Source organism: Macrotis lagotis, chromosome 5 (assembly GCF_037893015.1).
Source record: "Macrotis lagotis isolate mMagLag1 chromosome 5, bilby.v1.9.chrom.fasta, whole genome shotgun sequence".
NCBI classification, from domain to species: domain Eukaryota; kingdom Metazoa; phylum Chordata; class Mammalia; order Peramelemorphia; family Peramelidae; genus Macrotis; species Macrotis lagotis.
This window is the reverse complement of record NC_133662.1, coordinates 149,579,061-149,602,299: the sequence shown is the minus strand read 5'-3', so window position 1 is coordinate 149,602,299 and position 23,239 is coordinate 149,579,061. Positions and strand designations below refer to the sequence as shown.

At 34.6% G+C, this 23,239-nt stretch overlaps 1 protein-coding gene across 4 annotated transcripts in view; it reads left to right on the top strand.

The window, feature by feature from the left end:
* The window catches only part of REPS1 (RALBP1 associated Eps domain containing 1), an 81,494-nt gene that overhangs the window by 54,389 nt on the left and 3,866 nt on the right, over positions 1–23,239 (top strand). For all 4 annotated transcript variants that reach the window (XM_074187697.1, XM_074187696.1, XM_074187695.1 and 1 more), the window contains 6 exons: positions 8,039–8,126; positions 11,451–11,552; positions 13,816–13,885; positions 15,389–15,507; positions 18,407–18,471; positions 20,212–20,397. In XM_074187697.1, the coding sequence (XP_074043798.1) occupies positions 8,039–8,126; positions 11,451–11,552; positions 13,816–13,885; positions 15,389–15,507; positions 18,407–18,471; positions 20,212–20,397 (630 nt within the window). The remainder of the gene's footprint in view (positions 1–8,038; positions 8,127–11,450; positions 11,553–13,815; positions 13,886–15,388; positions 15,508–18,406; positions 18,472–20,211; positions 20,398–23,239) is intronic.

The following is a 23,239-nucleotide window of genomic DNA, read 5'->3' as shown; positions in this document are numbered from 1 at the left end:
ATCTAGAGGAGACTTAAATTAACATTTCTTCTAGCTTTACCCTTTCATTTTACAGCTGAGGAAACGAAGTTTCAGGGCTATATGACTTGTCCAAGGTCTTAGAATATAAGTGACCAAGCTGGGATTTGACATTACATTCTTTGAATTCTAATTTCTTCCATTGTATCATGTACTTTTTGTATTGAAATTTTTGATTGAAATGTTTAGGGTACTACATCTTACAGTAGATTGGACATAATGTTTGAAATTTTACAAGTATTTTAATAGTTTGTTATTCTGGGGGAATACTCTTTTTTTTCTCCTTGATGCCTTTTTTTCATTCACACCTGTGGCAAACAGTGGACAGAAAAAATAGGAAATGAAATTCAAAACTTGTTAATTTTGCTAACTATTATCTTTAGTAAACATTTCTTGAAGTAAGTGAATTATTTGTGAATTTAAATTCTGATATAATTCCTGTCTTTTTTGACACAGTTTAGTTTTATTGCAAGTACTTAATGAAAGTGGCCAGAGAGGTTTAAATATATCCATGGAAAAATGTTCTCTTCACAAAACAGAGATTAAGTTGGATTTTGAAGATGATCACATTTTGTTTCCTTGGGCTTTTGTGAGACCCAAAAAGAATGGTATATGCAACAACCTGGGATTTCAGTGTAGTGGAGTCAATGTTTCAATTTCTCTGTTGTAATTTTAGTATTTGTATTGTTATTGTTATTCAGCTTAATTATATAAGAAAATCTTGTGATGCAAGTTCTTAATGAATAAGAAAAAAAACTCCATTTTTTCCCCTCCTAACTCTAGGATTGAGGGTTTTGTTTTGTTTTGTTTTCCTAACACCAGTGGGAAGTCCTTTAAAGTTTTGAACGGGTCACTGACAAATCAGGCTGCTTTGGGCAAGTAAGTCTTGCATTGGCTGTTACTTTTAAGTCTCCGAGAATTGGTAGATATGACTGCTGAGCCCCTGTCAGTAATCTTTAAAAGGTTATGAAGAAGGGAGAGTGTTTCTCAATTTTCAGAATAGTGAAGAGAATCAAAAATGCAAAAGAAAAAATAGGCCAGTGATGCTAGATTTCACTGAAATTCATTATTCTAGATATTGGTTGATTTCTAGAAAAAGTATGGCTTCATCAAAAATGTATCAAGCAAATTTAAATGGAAAAGAACTAGGAAAATAATATATGCAGTGATCATCAGAATATAAAGGAAAGTAGCTTTGAAAGGTATCGAAATTCTTATCAATGCAGTAGCCAACTTTTGGAGGAAAATGTCTTCCTTCTCTTGACAGAGGGCCAGTAGGCTATTGGTGTAGAATGAGACTTACTTTGTTATGTGTGGCCAGTGTGTTGATTTGATTTAGTTAATTTGTTATAAGACAGTCCACAAAAAATGACATGTTTAAAAAGAGGATCACTGGGTCATGCTAAATAACCTATTTTTTTGTTAGTTGTTAGATTTATAATTGAAGAGAATGTTGTGGTTTAGTTTGCCTAGATGTTGGCAGAGTTTCTTTCTGAAGTTACATGCTGTTCTTGCAAATAAGATAAAGAAATGTGAGCTGGATGCAAATATATTTAGATAAGTTGCCATATCTAATGAGTAAGATATTTATTACTGATTCATTGTCAACTTAGTAGGGATCTATACTGGGCCTTATGCTATTTAACATTTTTATCAGTAACTTGGATGAAAGTACAAGTGGCATGCTAATCACATTTGCAGATGACACAAAGCTGGGAGAGATTAATAGAAACACAGAAAGATCTTGTTAGGCTAGAATAAAACAACAACACAGAATACCTAAAAGAATGTTAGCATAATTTTAAAAGATCATAAAAGAAATTATTTTCATATACATAAGAAAATATGTAACAGAAATTATAATTAAATTATAAAAGATGAAATTTAATAGGAATATAGTTATAAGTAATGTACTTTCTTGCACTTGGGTTTTAAAAATCATTTTCACACGAACAGTATGGAATGGGTATAAGGTAGCCTTATATCAGAAAATGTTCTGGGGTTTTAGTTGATTGCAAATTTCTTATATCACATGAAACCAGGAAAAAGTTTATTTAGTCTTTGGCTAAGAAACACAGTGTCCAAGATGAGAGAGGTAATATTTTCTTACATCAAACACTATTCTAGTCAAAGCTTATCTGTATTATAGTGTCCTCTTCTGGGTGGCATACTTCAGAAGGACACTTAAGTTAGAGTGTGTCCACAAGAAGACAACCAAGTTTGTGTGAAATTAATTAGAGAGGTTTAGTCTGGGGAAGAAAAGACTGAAGGGATCCATACTAGTTGTTTTCAAGTTTTTGAGGAGCTATTAGTTGTAAGAAGGCTTAGACTTGTTCAGTTTATCTCCCAGAAAATAGAATTAGAAATGGTGGATAAAAACTATAAAGAACTGAATTCAAGTTTAATATGAGGAAAAAAAAACAAATCCTAGTGATTAGAGCCTATGCCCTACTTAAACGGTTGAGTATATTCTTCATTAGAGTTCACCACACAAAAGTTTCATGATCACTGGGAGATATTGTTGGAGGTATTCTTGTTTGGGTATGACTTGGAAAAGATTCTTACTAGTTCTTTTTAACTCTCAAGTTCTGTCATTGTCAAGGGAAACATTACAAATGAACAGATTTCAGTAGACTGTTCCTAGGTAGGAGATAATGAAGGCATGAACTCTGAAATTATTGGGGGCCCAGAAGTGTGTGAGGAAGGATTCATATGGAAGCAGTATTGCAGAGGTATACTTGTTAGGACTTGGTAATTGGATATAAGATGGGGAGCTAGTGAGGAAGTTAGATTTTTTTATTTAGGTTTTTGCAAGGCAAATGGGGTTAAGTGGCTTGCCCAAGGCCACACAGCTAGGTAATTATTAAGTGTCTGAGACCGGATCTGAACCCAGGTACTCCTGACTCCAGGGCCAGTGCTTTATCTACTAGGAATAGTTAGATTTTTGAGCCTAATTAATTATAGAATGATTAACAGATTTTTAAATCCTGAGGAGAAATTCAGGTGGTTTAGCAGGGCCTGGAGCTCAGAAAAAGGCTGGAGATAGACATTTTAGAATTACCAGCATAAAGGTAAATAGAAAAAAATCACCAAAGTAAAGAGTACAGAAAGACATCAAGGATAGTGTATTATGTAACCCATGATGAGGGACAAATAACAACTCAGGAGAAAAAGAATAATTTTAAAAATAGGAAGAGAATCAGAAAAATGTATTGTCACACAGACTGAGGAAGGAAAGGATATCAAGAAATGGGATATAACTGTCAAATAGCAGTTGAAAATTAAGGACTGAGAATAGGCCATTGGAGTAACTTCTGAGAGTTTCAGTAAAGTGGTGGGGGCAAATGGCACATATTTAAGGGATTGAATGACTGGGTAGAGAGGAAGTGGAGGTTATGATTATGTTCTTTCTTTGTCTTTGAAGTGGGAGAGATGATACATATTAAATAGATAGGATTAAACTAATGTTTTCAGAATGTGTGGAAGACTAAAATATACTTGTTATACAGATGCCAGTGGAGAGGGAAAGACTGAAATTTCAGGATATTCTTGGAGCATGGAGAGCAAGGAAGTGGGAATAGGATTGAAGATTTAGACAGAAGAATTAAGAAATTAAGAGGAATTAAGAAGGTCTACCTTTTTTTTTTTGAGATTGAAGGGGAGACTAAGTGAAAGCATAAAGAAGGGGAAAAGAGTGAACAGTTTGTTTTCAGGCTGTCCAGAAGAAAAATCAGGGGGTGAGTGTTATACGAGGTGTTAGGGATTAGTAAAGCAGTTATCCCAGAAAGTCTAGGAAAAGGATCTGGTTTTATGAGGTCTAAGAGTAAGAGATAGTGTTGGAACTAAAGGAGATTGTAGTTGAAATAGATTATTGAGTTTGAGACCATGGAGGTGGATGTAAGCTCCTTGCAAGTAGGGATTGTTTTCCTTTATTAATTTGCCAGCATGGTGCCTGGCACAGTTAGTATTTAATAAGTGCTTTTTGATAAATTGCTTGTAAATACGGTACAGTTACAGCCTCACTTTCAGGTGACCTAAGTATTATAAATGGTAGGGATTAATTTGTAACCACCTTAGCAGGAAGGCTTAACTTTCATACAAAAATGAGGCTCATCAGATTCTTATTTCTTGTACCCCTTCCTCCATATTTGTATGTTTTTCTTCTCTCCCTCTCACACATCTAACCTCTCCATTTATGAAAAAAAATAGAAAATTCCTTCTCCTTTGTTCCTTTATTCTACATTAGTATAAAAGTAAAATTTCTTGGTGCTTGAACAGCTTCTTTCTATTTTTTTCTTTGACTTGGAAGTTGAAATTTTTTGGATAGTAAACTTTCATCTGACATTCCTGTCAGGAGATCTTTGGTGTATGTTTTTTATCTTCACCTGACTCTCTGGACCTAATAGATTTGAGCAGTTTTCACCATATTCATTAACAAGCCTTTAAACCCTTATTATGTGTCAGATGCTGTTTTGGGATATGGGTTACTGCCTCTACCCCCAGGAATTCACATTTTAAAGGGAGAGACAACTTGCAAACTATTTATACGTGTGTGTGTGTGTGTGTGTGTGTGTGTGTGTGTGTGTGTAGGGGAGAGACAGCATGTAAACTACTGTACATATATATGAAGAGACAATATGCAAACTACTATACGTGTTTGTGTGTGTGTGTGTGTGTGTATTGTACAAAAGGGAGAAGCTCTTGGGAAGGCGTCAGCATTGATAGTTCAAGGAAAGATCTCTTGAAATTGGTAGATTTGAGCTGATTTTTAAGAAAGGCATGGAAGCCAAGGGGCACTAGTACTGAGGAGGGTATCCTAGGCATGTACCACAACCAGGGAATAGCCCTAGAGTTCAGAGATTATATTCAAGGAACAGCAAGAAATACAGCAAGAGTACATTTTAAAGCATTAGAAATGTGACAGAGCCATTTAGATTTCTTGAAATAAAGTGTCCAAGCTATCGCCTTCTTCCCCTCATTAGTTGGGTGTTTGTTTTTGCAAAGCAATGAGATTAAGTGGTTTGTCTAAGAGCACATAACTAATTATTAAGTATCTGAGGGTGAATTTGAACTCAGTTCCTCCTGACTCCAATGCCAGTGCTCTATCCATTGAGCCACTTAGCTGCCCCCCAAGAGATTGAATGATTTTTCTAATATCTCTCCCAGAACTGGTCTCCAATTCGGTTTTTTTAATTTTAATTTTTGTTTTATTTTCAATCTTGATTTTGATTTAATATTTCTTGTTTGCCATGGAGTCATTGGTTTGTATCTTGTCTGTTTTAGTTTTCTAAGAGTCCATTTCTTATGTAAGATTACCACTTGGCTTCTAAGCCAAAAGTGTGTGGCAAGATTAAAATGTAATTAGGACATGCTTAACAAAATAAATATAAAATACAATACAGGTAATGTAAATCTGTGGTTTTCTAAGTCATTATGGAGCTTGCAGGCACCTCTTTCTATTTGAGTTTGATGCCACTATTCTAAGCTACTTAATTCTTTCAATTCTTTCCTTCAAAGATTTTTTTTTTTGTTAATCTTTTGATTCATATCTTCTAGCAATTTATGTAGTCCTTGTGTGTAGAGTCCATTTTTTCCCCCTTTGAATCTTTGCTTATAGTTGTTACAGAGTTACTTTAGGATGATCTCTAGTTCTGCAATAATTTTTTTATAGTATTGGTGCTTTCTTTGATTTACTTATCTCTTCTGAATTGAAGCTTTGTCCCATGATCAGACCTCACACCTACATTTGTTGGTCTTTTCCTTCTTCGTTTTGCCTTGGGTACCTTTACTTCCCAGGATTATGCCCAAATGGAATTTAGAGGTTCAGAACACTGGGTCTTGTCATCTCTGGACAAAGTATTTGAAAGCTTATAGAACTTAGTTGTCCTGCTCTGAGTACTGAGCAGTATAGCATTGATCCCTGGAACTTGTTGACCATTGTGGGGTTTGGTTTTTGTGATGGGGATTTTTTGAGTTTTATAATTTCCCTCCATTGTTTCCATACCATACATTGATTAAAATTGAATGTGTTAAGAGAAAAATCATATTCTTAAGGAAAAAAATAAAATATAAGAGATAGCAAACTTACTTAATACATAAGATAACTTTTTTTTTTAAATTAAAGGTGACAGTCTTTGGGCTTTATTTGAACTCCACAATTCTTTCTTTGGATACAGATAGTGTTCTCCATCTCAGATACCCTAAAATTATCCCTGATTATTGCACTGATGAACTGAGCAAGTCCATTAAGGTTGATCATCAACCCCATGTTGTTGTTTTGGGGTAGAATGTTCTTCTGGTTTTGCTTATCTCGTTCAGCATCAGTTCATGCAAGTCTTTCCAGGCTTCTCTGAATTCCCATCCCTCCTGGTTTCTAATAGAACAATAGTGTTCCATAGCATACATATAACACAATTTGTTCAGCCATTCCCCAGTTGATGGATATTCACATAATTTCCAATTCTTTGCCACCACAGAGCTGCTATGAATATTTTTGTACAAGTGATGTTTTTACCCTTTTTCATCATCTCTTCAGTAGTGGTATTGCTGGATCAAAGGTTATGCATATTTTTATTTCCCTTTGGGTGTAATTCCAAATTACTCTCCAGAAAAATTAGATGAATTCTATTGTGGGGTTTTTTTTGAGGGCACTTTTTGCTTTTCATGCCTCAAGATACAGTTTTTTTTTAGATTAAAGATTTTATTTGAGTTTTACAATTTTTCCCCCAATCTTACTTCCCTCCCCCCACCCCCACAGAAGGCAATTTGTCAGTCTTTACATTGTTTCCATGGTATACATTGATCAAAAGAGTGTGATAAGAGAGAAATCATATCCTTAAGGAAGAAACATAAAGTATAAGAGATAGCAAGATCAGACAATAAGATATCAGTTTTTTTCCCTAAATTTAAGATAATAGTCCTTGGTCTTTGTTCAAACTCCACAGTTGTTTCTCTGGGTACAGATGGTATTCTCCATTGCAGAGAGCCCCAAATTGTCCCTGATTGTCGCACTGATGGAATGAGTGAGTCCATCAAGGTTGATCATCACCCTCATGTTGCTATTAGGGTATACAGTGTTTTTCTGGTTCTGCTCATCTCACTCAGCATCAGTTCATGCAAATCTCTCCAGGCTTCCCTGAATTCCTTCCCTCCTGGTTTCTTTTTTGTTGTTGTTGTTGTTGTTGTTGTTTTTAGGTTTTTTGCAAGGCAATGGGGTTAAGTGGCTTGCCCAAGGCCACACAGCTAGGTAATTACCAAGTGTCTGAGACTGGATTTGAACCCAGGTACTCCTGACTCCAGGGCCAGTGCTTTATCTACTGTGCCACCTAGCCACCCCCCTCCTGGTTTCTAATAGAAGAATAGTGTTCCATGACATACATATACCACAGTTTGCTAAGCCATTCCCCAATTGAAGGATATTTACTTGATTTCCAATTCTTTGCCATCACAAACAGGGCAGCTATGAATATTTTTGTACAAGTGTAATATTTTTACCCTTTTTAACCATCTCTTCAGGGTATAGACCCAGTAGTGATCTTGCTGGATCAAAGTATATGCACATTTTTATTGCCCTTTAAGCATAATTTCAAATTGCTCTCCAGAAAGGTTAGATGAGCTCTATTGTGGGGTTTTCTTGAGGGCACTTTTTGCTTTTCATGCCTCAAGATAGTTTTACTGAATAAGTGTGTCCTATCCCAATTTATACTTGTACCAACTTTGCTGAAAGGACCTTTTTCTACTCCTGGTGATCTTATTGACTTTTCATGGAATTCTGGGGTGGAATAAGTCACTAATTTTTATTGGATGTCTTTATTAAACATATACAAATTGTTTTGAATTGTGCTTATTAGAAAACAAATCAAATTATTCTCCATTCTAATTTCTAGCCAGGTATCTTTTCAAAAAAAGACTTAACCAGTTTATAATACTAACACATGTTTGCCTAAATACAGATGAAAAATCTTACATTAAAAAAGTTATGTGACATTAACATGCTCTATTTCCTCCCTTTGGTATTTAGGATACTGCTATTGTTCATCCAGTTCCCATTCGAATGACTCCAAGCAAAATTCACATGCAGGAAATGGAACTTAAAAGAACTGGAAGTGGTAAGGAAACAGTTTTCTAAAGAAGGTGCTATCAATTTAAACAACAGAATAATTATGCTTTTAGTGATCAGTTTTAGTTCTTTAATTGCTTACTCTTTTCCATGGCAATTTTCTACTCAGAGGAACTCACTTTAAAATTTTTCTCTTCATTTTACAAAAACATATAGAACTGGATAGAAAACTAAATTGAATGTAATATGAATGGTTGAACAATTGAAAAGTGAATGAACAAGGAATGAAAACTTGCCACTGAACAATCAGCAAGCATTTATTAAACATGCTTTGTGTCAGATGCTTTGTGTTAGATACTTTGCTAGCACTGGTGACACTAATAAAAAGAAATGAAACAATCCCTACTTGTAAGAAACTTGCATTCTAATAGGGTAAACATCAAGAATATGTATAAGTATTTATAAAATAAATCAAATGTAGTTTAATAGATGATACCTTGGAAGGGAAAGTTTTAGTTAGTAAGTGGCTATCAGTAAAAGCTTTATTTAGTACCTACTGCTTGAATCTTCTTTGAAGAAGGAGGGGCAGAGGGTGAAGAGAAAAGACATTTCAGGCATGGGGGACAGAGGCACAGAGTTAGGAGATGGAGTGTTATTTACAAGAAAAAATGACCAATTTGCCTTGATGATTGAATGCAGTATTGAATGAGTGGAAAATAGGCTAAGGCCAAGTTAAGGGCTTTAGAAGCTAAATAGAATTTATATTTTATCCTAGAAGCAGTAGGGTTCCACTAGTGTTTGAGTTGGTGATTGATATATTCAGATCTGAGTTTAAGGAAAATAGGTTTGGCAGCTGTATAGTGGATTAGAGAAGGGACGGATGAGGAAGGAAAAACACATGAGGCTGGTGCAATCATCTAGGTGAGAAATGATGAAGGTTGAACTAAGATAGTTGTGTGTATACAAAAAGAGGGAGTAGATGCAAGAGATGTTGTAGTCATAGAAGTAGATTAGGTATGTGGGTTTAGAAAGTGAAGTGTTGAAGATAACATTAAGGTTATGTGGGAAAATGGTGATAGTGTCAACAAAATTGAAATTTGGAGGTGAGAGTTTTGGGGGAAATGAGTTATCTTTTAGACATGCTGAGTTTGAGGTGTCTATGGGACATCCAGTTTGAAATACCCAGTAGGCTATTGGTGATGTGAGGCTGAAGTTGAATATATAGATCTAGAAGTCATCTGTATAGAGCTATTAATTAAATCCTTGGGAAGCTACTAAGTCATTGAGAGAAAGAAAAGGACATAGACCTATACCTTGGGGAATACCTTCAGTTGAAGGTTGTCCCATAGATGATAAACCAGCAAGAGACTGAGATGGAAGAGTTAAACAGGTAGGACAAAAGCCACTAGAGAAAAATGTCACATGAATAAGAGAATATCTAGGAGGAATAAGTGAGTAGTCAGTAGTGTCAAATGCACAGTATAGGTTGAAAAGGAGGAAAAGGTCATCATATTTGCCCACTAAGATTTTTGGTAACTTCAGATGAAACATTTTAGTGGACTAATACAGTCTGAAGGTGGACAAAGGATTGAGTGTGTGAGAAGAAAGGAATTCCTCATGGAAGCAATGCATTTAATTTAGATAGCTTTTTCTGAGGCAAAAGAAAGCACTAGCTGACAGAAGGCAGAGAGATGTAGGGTAATAACTTGACAGGACAGTAGCATCTAGTAAAAGTTTTTTAAGCTTTGGATGACTCGAAGACATTGGGGAAGGAACCAGTAGATAGGCAAAGATTGAAGGATTTGAAAGGAAGGTGGTGATTTAAGGATGTAAAAGAAGACAAGAGGGATGAAATCAAGGGTATAAATTGGCCTTGGCAAAGAGGAGAGTCACTTCATTGTAAGGGCTGGGAACAGTAAAAGGAGAGGGAATGGTGTTAAGGGGTTTTGAGATAAAGTGAAGGGGAGAGAGGGAGCTCATTCAAATGCACTGGCTTTGAGGGGGATAGGGTAAGGGAACATATGGGCAGTGGAAGAGAAGGCAAAGTTTTGAATGTGGAGAATGAGTTAAGGAATCCTTTAAAAGAGTCTTTTTGTAGTTAGGCCTAAGTGAAATTGCATAAAGTGATTTATAATTTACAATTTACTCATCACAGATATTTAACCTCATGCATACCCTGTCCAGTTCATTCTTGAAGTGACTCTGAATTTTTAAAGACTAAAGCAGCAAAAGTGGGTACTCTGTCAGGTCCTTCCAGAATGAAAAGGCTTTGATATGTAGGCCCAGCAAGTATCTGTCTGAGCATGAGAGCCTCATCTCTAGATGACCTACTTGAACACTTGAAGACTTTCTACTAAGACAGTTTTGTGTTAGTGAAGAGCACTCAAATTTCCAAATTTACAGCTTTTATAATATGTATAGCATTCCTAATTTTGACTCAATTTTAATCCTAAAATTTTATTCACATTTATATAGATGAAATAAGTTTTCAGGAGATAGAATAGATTAATATAATCAATAGCTACCAACATTTATATAATACTTTACAGATTTGTACCTTAATTTTAGTGTCTTCCTTCTTAGGTTACCTACAATTCACCCTAATTATTTTGTATGTACTCAGCTGTTTGCTTGTAGTCATACCCATTAGACTCCTTAGGCAATATTAGGAATAATGATAATAGCTGATATTTATATAGGGTCTGCTATGTTGCAGGCTTTCTGCTGAGAGTTTGACCAGAGTTTCTTTCTTGATCCTTAAAACAGCCCTGGGAGTCAGAGGCGTCCTACCCAACTACCCTCCTCGTTATTCCTTAAAGGCAGAGATAGTTTTGCTTTGCTTCCTTACCTCTTTGTTCAATGTTGGGCACATAGTAGGCACTTAATAAATGCTTGTTGACTGGCAAAGAGCTTTTACATACGTAAAATATGAGGTATATATTATTTACTGGAAATTGTCATTCAAGGTAAATGAATAAACTATATATGTGTGTGTATTATTCATATATATATATATATATATATTAAGAATGTAGTTGAAAAGAGACTCTAAATAACTTACATTTTCATGTGACTGTTATGAATTTGTAATTAAGATGTTTTAAACATAGGACCCACATTATTAATTTGAGATTTAAAAAGAAACCATTGGATATTACTTAAAAGTCTACCTAAAAACTAAGAGAATATGTAAGATTAACATTTGAATTTTATACTTTAGTGAAAAAATGCAAATTATAGCCTTGAAAGAAATTTTTTCCTATCTACAGATACTTAAAGGAAGTATCTTTTATGACAAATTTTATGGATTTGTATAATTTTAAAATGTATTTAATTTTACTTAGATATTTTTGTGTAATACATTTTCTATTAGATCACACTAATCCCACTAGCCCATTACTTGTGAAACCACCTGACCTTTCAGAAGAAAATAAGATAAATTCATCAGTGAAATTTGTTTCTGGAAATACAGTTGGTAAGTTAAAATGTAGCTTTTAAAATCTAAAACTATCAGTTTTGATTTAGGCACCAAAGAAATTAAATGTTTGTATTAAATGCAAGTATAGACACTTCCAAATAAGTCACCTAACTTTAGGAGTGAAAAGTTGACTGCATACTGCTTCTCCTACCCCATTTTGGAATCTCTCATCTGTATCTGGAACAATAGTTGGGCTTTATTGGACTGATGATTGAACCTGTATGTTATTTTTGAGAACAATCTGACTCAATTTCTTAACTCCTCTATTGCCTTTCTTCCACATTATGGAAAGTGTATATATAGAAAACGTTTTCCTTTTTTCTTCTTTCACAAATCACAAATTCAGTTCATTTGTCTTCATCCTATTCAAAGGGAATTTATTTAGTCCTCCAAGTAGTATCCTATTTGAGAAACCAAAAATCCCAACCATGGTCAAGATTGATAGGCATAAGTACAATGCTTGTGTTACATGATGTTAGGGCTGAATTGCTTGATTGAATACTACATTTCAAAATAGTCATAGAAGTCTGTCTTTTTAATCCTTCCTATCAAATCTACTTTTCTTTAATTGGCTTGCCAGTTCACCAAATTATCAGCCTCATTATAAAGTAAACTATTTTTTTTAAGTAAACTATTGAATAGGTTTGAAATAACTAAATGGGATTAATTTCAGAATACTGGGCAGAGTAAAATAAAAGAGCATTCTAATATGTACTATTTTTCCAATATGCTTATATTGAGTAAAATTGTAGTTATATTTTATTGTCAAAATTTGTTGCAAAATTAACTCTAAAACAAATGCTTTAATGAGTTATTGTTATTGCATATCCACCAGCATTTTTTACTATATTTTAGCCATGTGAAAAATTTATGTTAATGATGACTATCATTTTTTTAGTGCTGTAAAACATGTTACATTTCTCTATTTTTATCTTCACAACAACCCTGGGGGGAAGGTGCTATTCTGATCCCCATTTTACAGGTGGAGATTTACAGGTTCACGCAACTAGTAATTGTCTGAGGCTAAATTTGGACTCATGTCTTTCTGACTTCAGTCCAGCACTTTATGAACAAACCAGCCACAATCTTGTCTTTCTAAAAAGATTCTATGACAAGCCTTAGTTTCTTTGATAATTTGGGAAATACTCTAATCTTTTCAGCAATTCATTGGATAGGAGAAAGAAAGACGTCTGGGTTGCTTTGAGGAAATTAGGCAGTGTATTTGTAAGTCTTATTCTGTCAGAGAAACCACTCTACTAATATTATTTTATTTTAATCCTCACAACAGACCTGTGAGGTAGGTTTTGTTATTATTATCCCCATTTTACAGAGGAGGACACCTAGGAAGGCAGGTTAAAGTGACTTACTTGTCCAAGGTCACAGAGCTAGTAAGTGTATGAGGTGGGATATGAAATTAGGTCTTCCTGAATAAAAGCCCAATCCTATATCCATAATACCTTACCTATCTTCCCTTACTGGAAATACAGGCTAGACTAGTTTACATCATTATGAAAGTATTTAAATAGTATAAGGACATTAACAGACTTCTAGACAACACAGGTAAAGAAAGCATGGTAATGTCAGCATTAAAAAAAGTAACAGGGGTGGCTAGGTGGCGTAGTGGATAAAGCACCAGCCTTGGAGTCAGGAGTACCTGGGTTCAAATCTGGTCTCAGACACTTAATAATTACCTAGCTGTGTGGCCTTGGGCAAGCTACTTAACCCCATTTGCCTTGCAAAAATCTTAAAAAAAAAAAAAAGTAACGAATGTTTGCATTATCTCAGTAACATGTTTAAGAGCTGGAAGAGCAGACCTTAGAGGTTATCTGGTCCAATCTTTTTATTGAATTAAATAAAGAGCTTAAAATACTTGATCAAAGTCACATAAATAGTAAGCAAATTAAATGCGCTATAACACTCTGCCTCTAAATGTTTCACATCAACAACATCAGCAGAAACTACTTGAATTTCCTACCGAAGTCTTGATATCCAGTTTGCTACTGTTGCCACAGTAAAAAATAACCCATCAGGAGAGTTGTCTTAATCATAAGTTGATAATTTTTTGTATTCCTTGAGAGAGTTCTTGTTTCTAATTTTGTTTTAAAATTGTTCAGTACTTATTTTCTTAAACTAGATATGATTTCACTTGGCAGTCTTGTATCATGTATAAAATCTAAAATTACAAGTGTTGGATGGAAAGAGTAAAAGGTGAGGTAACTAATTGTGAAATTGTATATTTTTTTCCCCTTTACCACCACAGATGGGTACAGTAGTTCAGACTCTTTTACCTCTGACCCAGAGCAAATTGGAAACACTGTAACTCGGCAACGGTCAGTATTTCCTACAATAAAGACTTTTTAAAATATTTTGAATATAGTACAAATTATTCTTTCATCCAAAGGCTATTTAATTGCTAGTTCAGCTGAACAGGAATCAAATAATTGTGGTATTTACTGTTTTATTTAAGTGAAGAATTTTTTTTATATTTTGTAGAAGCTTTTTAAGTAATTAATTTAAAAAACATTTAAAGTGTTTAAAAGCATTTTGTTATGAATTTAAGCATTAAGAAACATGAATGCTTTTGATATACAAGGAATAATAGAAGAAAGGATTGTATATAAAATTCCACTCTAAAACTTAACTAATGATGATGATTAATTACCTTGCTTGTCTGTGTCCCCTTCTGAATTTCCTTTGTCTGAAGGCTTTTTGTTTTTGTTTGTGTTTTTTGTTTTTTTCTAGGCTTTTGCTAGGGTTGCAAGGTCATACAGCTAGGTAATTATTAATTGTCTAAGGCCAGATTTAAACTCGGGTTCTCCCGACTCCAGTGCCAGTGCTCTATCCACTGTACCACCTAGCTGCCCCCCTCTGAAGGCTTTTTAAAACAACTTTTAAGTCTTCAACTTTGGAGATGTAAATTAGTCCTTTTATATCTGAGTAGTAGGAGTCTAAATAAGGAGGCAAATGAGTGAACTTATTGGATGTTATTAACCTAAAAGTAGCAACAAGAGAATTTTATTTTTAAAACAGCCTCATCAATTTTTATGTTGAAAAAATTCCTCCACTTATAAATTTGAATATATAATCTGATTTTTTTAAAAAGCTGTGAGTTTTCTGGTATTTTTGTTCAAGACAGTGGGGTTACAAGTGACTCACCCAAGTTCACACAACTAGGTAGTAATTAAGTGTCTGAAGTTGGATTTGAACTCAAGTTCTCTGAACTCCAGGGTCAGTGCACTATTCACTGCGCCACCTTGCTGCCCCATTTGGTATTACTCTTTACAAAGAATTGTATGCCCTTGACTTATGCACAGGGACAGACTTCTTTCTCTTGTGATATCTCTTTTTATTAAAGCAGTTTTTCTTCTCTTAATTGCATATATATATATATATATATATATATATATATATCCTTTCTCATCTTCTAAGGTTTCCTTTTTTATGGAAATTTATGTATCCAGTTTTCTTCCTTGTGGAAAGATTAAACCTACAAAACCCAGAGTATAGATAATGCAGCTAGCATGTGGTAGCAAAGAAATATTTCTCTAGGGACATCAAGGCCCAAGCCCAACTTCTAGGAGTCTGGTCGTAAAGTAATAAGAACATACATTTCCTTTCCTTCAGGGATATGCGCGCTCCCTGAATATTTCTGCCTTACTTAATGCTTATTTCAGAAAGCCACCTAGACTCAGAAGGTAAACAAATAAAATAGAGCTGATCGATTAATTTTGGGATCAGTAAAATTAAATGTTATATCAAGTTAATGTTAAAGTTAAAAGGCTATAATAACTATCACTGGTTCAATTTAGTTTTTTATTAATTTTATTTTTCAGGTCACATTCAGGAACATCTCCAGACAACACTGCACCCCCTCCACCACCTCCAAGACCTCATCCCTCTCATTCTAGATCATCATCTTTAGATATGAATAGAACCTTTACAGTCACAACAGGTAGGAATTAGAGAATTCTGATAGAAATTAAATTTAGTTCAATTAAATTTTGAAATTGTACCAAATAAAATATGATATAATTTTAACCTATTTTGAATACATGTGCTGTTTTGAAACTATTATTTCCTTTGTAATTAGAATGACCAAGTTTACGCAAGCCCAAACAAGTGTTGAGAAAATGCACCTCTGCTTCTTCATTGCAGAGATGGGTGAAGGATCATGGTGTGTGGATATTGCATGTATCTTAAAGGATGGCCACTGGTGGTTTTTGAACTACTTGCATTGCTTTCTTATTTTAATTTAAAAAAAATTTTTTTTAATTTAAGGCAAGGGGGTTAAATGACTTGGCTGAGGTCACACAGCTAGGCAATTATTAAGTGTCTGAGGCCGGATTTGAACCCTCTGAATCCAGGGCCAGTGCTCTATCCACTGTGCCACCTAGCTTGATTTGTTTTCAATAATATAACAAAAAAAAAGATTTCATGTTAAGATGCACACACTTGTTACTTCAAGTAGTTTCTATATATATGTATGTATGTATGTATGTATGTATGTATGTATGTGATGTATGTATGTATATTTAGGATGATATTACCAGAATCATGCTGTTTTAATAACTTCTATTGAAATTTCAAAGAACATTGGGATTCCATTTTTGACGTGTGTGTGTGTATGTGTGTGTGTGTGTGTGTGTGTGTACACACACACATAATTGTTACTGATTTTTAGGCAGTGGAGGAATATAAAATATAAAAATTAATAATTAACAGGCATTTATTAAGCATGTCATTCTGTGTTAGGCTCTAGGAATATAAAGAAAAAAGAAACCACTTAAAAGAGCTTTCTATCATCTGAAGACAATCTATAATATACAATATAAGGTGACATTGAAGGGGAAGGGTACAGGATTTTTGGGTACAGGATGGGAGAACACAATTATAATGAAATAGCATTTCCCCTCATGTTTGCAACTGACATGTTAATATGTCTCTTTAAACAGTTTGGCTTCCCATTTCATCATTTTCTTTGTTTTTACATAAAAACCCATTCTACCTTAACCATCCATAGGAGCTGTCATACCTCAGTACTCTCTATCAACTCAAGATGGCTTACAATTGTGAACTCTGAAATTTTCCTCTTTGATTATTTCTTGTCTTTTCATCTTTCTGCCTTATTCCTAATTCTGTTCTGCATTTTTATGACTTCTTTTCTCCATTTATGGTCTCTCCTCAAGATCACTGCTTTAGGCTCCCTTTATTCTCTTGATCTATTTGAAATCAGTTCCATGGACACATTGTTCTCTAACTTTTGATCCATTTTGTTGTTGTCTGTTCTCAATCCCCTAGTTTAACCCCACCATCTACTTTCTTTGAGCTTACTCCTGAACTTTTGCATGCTGTTGGAAGAAGTCATACACCCTTGGTGCAGTGGCTAGAGCAGTGGACTTGAAATTGGGAAACCCTGGGTTCAAATCCTGCCTCAGTCTCTTAGTAGCTCTATGACCTTTGAGAAGTCACTTAGCATCTCCTAACCTCTTTTTCCTGGGTTCAGTAACATTCCCTTCCAGCTCTTAAGTCTCCAGAGACTCCTCTTGATGCTACCCCACTCCTTTCTTTTAGAAGTTGACTCCTGCTCTTGATTTTTCTGTTGCTTTTCATTATTATTTTTGTCTTCCTGATGTCTTATTACATAATAGGTGTTGAAATGTCATCCACATCAGAACCCTTTACTTAGCACCAGTCTCTGAAGAGTTGTTTTCTCCTTGTCAAGATTAATTCATTTATATAGGAAGCTAGTTAACTTCCTCATATTTGTTTTTTGAACTCCTAGAACTTAGAACTTATGTGTATCTGGCACATAGTAGACTATCAGTTAATGCTGCTGATTAAAGTGGATGCCATTGACCCCCCCCTCCTGCTCTTTCTTCTCAGAAAACTCACCTCTCCCATCATTGCCCCCCCCCCCTCTTTTCTGTTAGGAAGTACAAATTTCAGTTTGACATTTGAACCCCTTCATAATCTGACTTCAACCTCTCTTTTCAGGTTGACTGAACTTTATCATCCCTCTTTCACTACATTCCAGGTTTGACAGGGCCACTTGATCTTCAGGATACAAAACAATCTGCCACCTGAGCCTTTTTTAGTATCTGTTTTTCTATTACTGGATACTCTCCCATATCATTTTTAGAGTAATTTGTAACATTCTTTTTTAAAAAACCTTTTGAGTTCTAAATCCTCTTCTTTCCTCTCTCCCTTCTCCTCCCTGATACAGTAAGCAGTCTGATACAGGTTATACAGGGTATAGTCATGAAAAAGATTAATTAATGCTTAATAAAGCATTGAATTGACTTGATACCACTATCTTCCCAGGAATTTTAACTATTTCTAGACAGTTCTTTATTCCTTACCTCTCATTATTTATCTGGTGAATTTTGCCAATTCTGCCATGTCTCCTGTCCCCGCCCTTCTCCCCCTGCCAACTTCCTGCTTTGCTTCAGGCTCTTATCACTCCTCTGGCACTCCTGATACTTTAACATTGCTCAACTCAGCCTGGCATTTAAGGCTCTTCAAAATTTGATTTAACCCACCGGATTTTATATTCTTCATCATACAATCTTTATTCCATTCAAATTGTCATATTTACTCTTTCCCAAACTCAGTCTTCCATTTCCTATAATGCTCTCTCCTCCTTTACATTTGTATTTATTTGTTTACATGTGACATTTTCCATACAGAATTAAATTCTTTGAAGACAGGAACTGTCATTTTGTCTTTGTATCCTCAAAGTCTCAAAGAGTACATTGTGCACAATAGGTTTTGAACTGATTCTATAGAATTTACCTTTAGATGACTGAGCCCATATATTTTTACTAAATAGTGATTATTATATATCCTTTTAGGACAACAACAGACTGGAGTTGTTGCCCATCCTCCTGCAGTGCCTCCAAGACCACAGCCTTCACAGGTAATTTGATTAGTTCAGCATTTGCTTTTGAATTTCATTTATTGCTGCCCATAATCCCATTTTCCTCATTAGTCATTTGATTCTCTCATAGGATTAATTCAAAGGAGTAAAAGGAGATACTTAATGATCATTCCTAATTAACCTTCAACTAAGGTGAAATTAAACCCAGTTTTAGATAATGGGATTAAAATTTTTTGTATTTCTGCTACTTATTGAAAAAGTACAAAATATTATTTCTTTATTAGGGAAGAAAAATGCTCTTGAATTAAGGTACACAATTAATTTGGTAAATTGTTGTGAATTAAACTTTCATTTTAAGTAAAAAAACAAACTCACTCTAGATTAACTGTATGAAGCAGTGGCAGCAGTATCCAAGAGTAGTGACTGCTTCTTAAGAAAATTTAAGGAGCCTAAGGGGGGAGGGAAGAAATGAAGCAAAGAATGAGAAGTGAGCACCAGGGGAAACCTTAGAATTGATGATGATGTTTGTCCTTTGTTCTCAAAGAAGACCATAACATCAGGAGAAGTGGTTCCATGACAAGCACATGAATTGAATTTGAGTGAGGAGGTGTTATGCTAGGTCAACCAGCCTCACTTTCTCCTCCAGAACCATGTGGGGCAAGTGACCAGATATTATTTGCTAGAGATGGCCTGGATGAGAAACAATCAGGGTTAAGTGATTTGCCCAAGGTCACATGTCTAGAAAGTGTCAAGTGTCTGAGGTTGGATTCAAATCCCTATCCTCTTGACTCCAAGGCCAGTGCTCTTATCCACTGCATCACCTAGCTGCCCTAGAAGAAACCTTATGTAATAATTAACTGAAAAAGCATGAAAACTTAAATAGAAAGGAAAACCAAACCATCGTGGAGTAATCAAATTGTCCCTTTTGAAAATCTAAGGGAAACTGAAAATTGAAGAATTATCAACTCTTTGAAACAGAAAATGAACTGTTAATCAAATAGTTTCTTTTCACAGTAGTTGTACAAAGCAACAGAATGTGAACAGTGCAAGCATTTTTAAGCCTGCCCTTTTCCTTTTCTCTTCTTTCAACTCTGCCAACAACTATTTTCTAAAAGTAGACTCCCCCCCCTAGAAATTAACCATCCCGTTTTGAGAATCTTTCACACTTTCTAGATTTATAGGTTTTGTTTTTAATTGTTGTTCTAGAGGGTTCTTAGCGCTTTAAAAAAAACAAACCATGAATCTAATATTACAGATGAAGAAATTTGAGTAGCATGAACTTTATTGTTCTTTTTAAAAACTCTGTAGACTTCAATGATGGGGCTCCAGGTAGTTTAGTGAACAGAACACTGGACCTGGAGTCAGGAAGATCTGAGTTCAAATATGACCTTAGCTGTTACTAGTTGTGTGACCCCAGGCACTTAACATCTTTCCCTTAATCTGCTGAAAAAAGAAATGACAAACCACTCCAGTGTATTTGCCAGAAAACCCTTTATGGGGTCATCAAGAGTCAGATGCAATTGAGCAAATTCAACAAAGCATATAATGATAATGACTTTATATATATAAAGAAAAATGTTGAAGGAAAGGTAATTACTAAAGTGAATCAAACATATATTCAAACTCCTTTGGGAATATGAATAATTTATTAACATATATTGTAGAAATTTGTCTTGATATTGACATAGTAATAATGTGTATAGAATAGATGAAGTACTTTGCTAAATTAAAATTCAAATTTGTTATTCTTTGTATGCTATTTTCTTGATTCTTTTATAGGCTCCAGGTCCTCATGTGCATCGCCCAGTAGATGCTGAAGCCCTAATAACTCACACTAGTACCTCACCTCAACAGATACCAGAACAACCAAATTTTGCAGATTTCAGCCAATTTGAAGTATTTGCTGCATCTAGTGTAAATGAAGAACCTGATGAAGAAGCTGAGAAGCATCCAGAAGTCTTGCAGGTTAGTAGTTAGGAGTATATATGATTTCCTTTTCAAGTAATGAATCTTTGTCCTCTATCATTCATTCAGTAAACATTTCTTGAACATTTGTTTTCTGCTGAGCCCTCAGTGTGGGATTTAAAAAAAGAATGTTATGGTCTTTTCCATCAGGAACTTTACATTAAAACAGGGAAACTGTCGCATGTACACAAATAACTAAAACATAAGTAGACTATGAAAGCTCAATACATCCCAGGATTTGTAATTTCTGTTGGTATGAATGATACCCTCTTCCCCACATTGACACAGATTACTTGCCACCCTTGTTTTTAACAGTCCATAGGTCAGTTTTGGACTATCTACAATGGAGAATGCCATCTGTATCTAGAGAAAGAATTGTAGAGTTTGAACAAAGACCAAAGGCAAAAAAACCCATTATCTCATGTAATTTTGCTATCTCTTATACTTTATTTTTCTTCCTTAAGGATATGATTTCTCTCTTACCACATTCAACTGAGATCAATGTAAAGACTAACAGAATGCCTTCTTTGGGGGTTGGGGAGAGGGAAGCAAGAATAGGGGGGGAAATTGTAAAACTCAAAATAAATAAAATCTTTTAACAGTTAATAGGTACTTTTTTCCTTAGGGGGGGAAATTCTCTGGAGGTTGGTGCTAGCGGTGGTAGGGGTGGTAGTGGTTGTAGGTGGAGGTAAGTGACCTGATAGCTAGTAAGAATAAGTTGGCTGGGGTTTTTTGGTTTGTTTGTTTGTTTGTTTTTTTAAGGTTTTTGCTAGCAATGGGGTTAAGTGGCTTGCCCAAGGCCACACAGCTAGGTAATTATTAAGTATCTGAGACTGGATCTGACTCCAGGGCCGGTGCTTTATCCACTGCGCCACCTAGCCACCCCAAGAATAAGCCTTCTTAAAAGACTGAGGTCAGAGAGCTCTTCCATCCATGGACAAATAGTCAGAGGCCATTAACAGACAATTCCCAAAGAAAAAATTACAAATGATTAGCTACCATATAAAATATTTCTCCAAATAACCAATAAGAGAAATGCTAGATGTTGATTTTTTTTTAATTTATATTAGATTCTAATCAAAATGTAGAGATCCATCAAATTCTGGTTTGCAGAAGGTCTAAAAGTCCATTTATAGTCACATGATTAATTAACTTAAAGGGGCAGAGGGAAACAAAATCCCAGTATTTTGTTGGTGGAAAAATAAAGCATTTGATTTGTTAGAGCACAATGCTATCTTAAATGCTCTTATAGTGGGATCATCTTCCATTGCATGTACCTAACAGAGACTATTTTCTTATGCTTTGATTATCAAGGAAAACAAAAAAGAGAGTAATTTGTTTATCAAAAACATTTAATATAATCAAAGAAATTTCTAGCCCAGAGTCCAAGTGATGAAGTCCTCCAGATGTTGTTTCTGTTATTAGTTGATAAATCAAACTTTCCTAAATAAACTTCCCTAAATGGGAGAAAACTCAAAAACAATTTTCTACTAATGATTCACTTAGAAAATGCCAGTTGATAAAGAATGCCTATTGTTTATATTATAAGGTACAGTTGGCAGGATAGGCAGCCCATTTAGCATGTTCATTGGCACATATTACTTATATAGGCTTTGCAGATGGACAGAGAGATGCGCTCTGAATTAAATAGAAGAGAGTGGTTTGGATTGTACTTGAAAATTTTCATGTGTTTTTTACAACGATCTTATGATTTTCTTTGAGAGGAAAAACTATTCAGCTTGCTAACTACACTATACTTTCAGTGACTATATAACTGGGAATTATGTAATAGTACTGCCTGTGAGATATCTGAGGAGAAATGAAAGATGTATCATAGAATTCAACATTAATTGTACACAAAAAGTGGTATAAAAGCTATCATCAAAATGATACATGATAAAAGGAGGTAGGTTTGGTCGTGTAGTGAAAGTCCATGGATATAGTTCAAGTGATGTGTTATAGTAGTGATATTTGTATAATACTAAGAAATCTAGAGGAAGGCCTCCAAAATGTTGGGAGTGTGAACTTTCTGTGGAAAATTTTTGTGAGAATATAGATAAAGCATGGAGGATAGAAGCACTCAAATTATGACCCATATCATTAGAAGAAAGTACCCTCATTAATCTGAACCCAATTGATTGAAATAACTCGTTAATATAAAGAGATATATTTTAATTGATATTTAACATGTACAATTCAGTAACTTAACAAAAATGTATACATGTTAAAATATAAGATCCAAGTCTGGAATAATGAAGGAAAAAACAATTTCATTTATATATTTCTTACTTTGTATTAAATTGTACTCAATATTTTTCGAGCACTTTCACACATTTTCAAGCACATTCACACTGGTGGTAGTGTTTAATGCCATCAGTAATGCTTCCAAATGGTCTTACAGCATAAAAGATAGTTTTTGCTATGTTGGTAGTTCACTACTTTTAAAATTTATTTCATGCTTCTTGCTTATACATAGTTTATTCCCATTCTAAACTTATAGAACAGATTTTTAAAATTACATATCAACTTCACAGAAGAATTCTGCTTTGGGCTATTGAGAAAATAAAAACAAAATCACACTGGCATATTAAATTAGGTAACCTATGATCTCTTATCTCTAGCAGATATAAAGTGGATTAATAAATCTTGAATTAGTACATTCTTGATCTTAGCTGAATTTTGCACTAAAGTTTAGAAACTACAAGCCGTCCTAGAAATGCTATAGAATTTTCTTTATCTTTAAAAATAGTTTATATAGTCAGTGGTCACACTTAGAAAATTATCAATTATTTTACTTAACTGATTAATTATTCACTAAATGCTTAATTATACATTTTATATT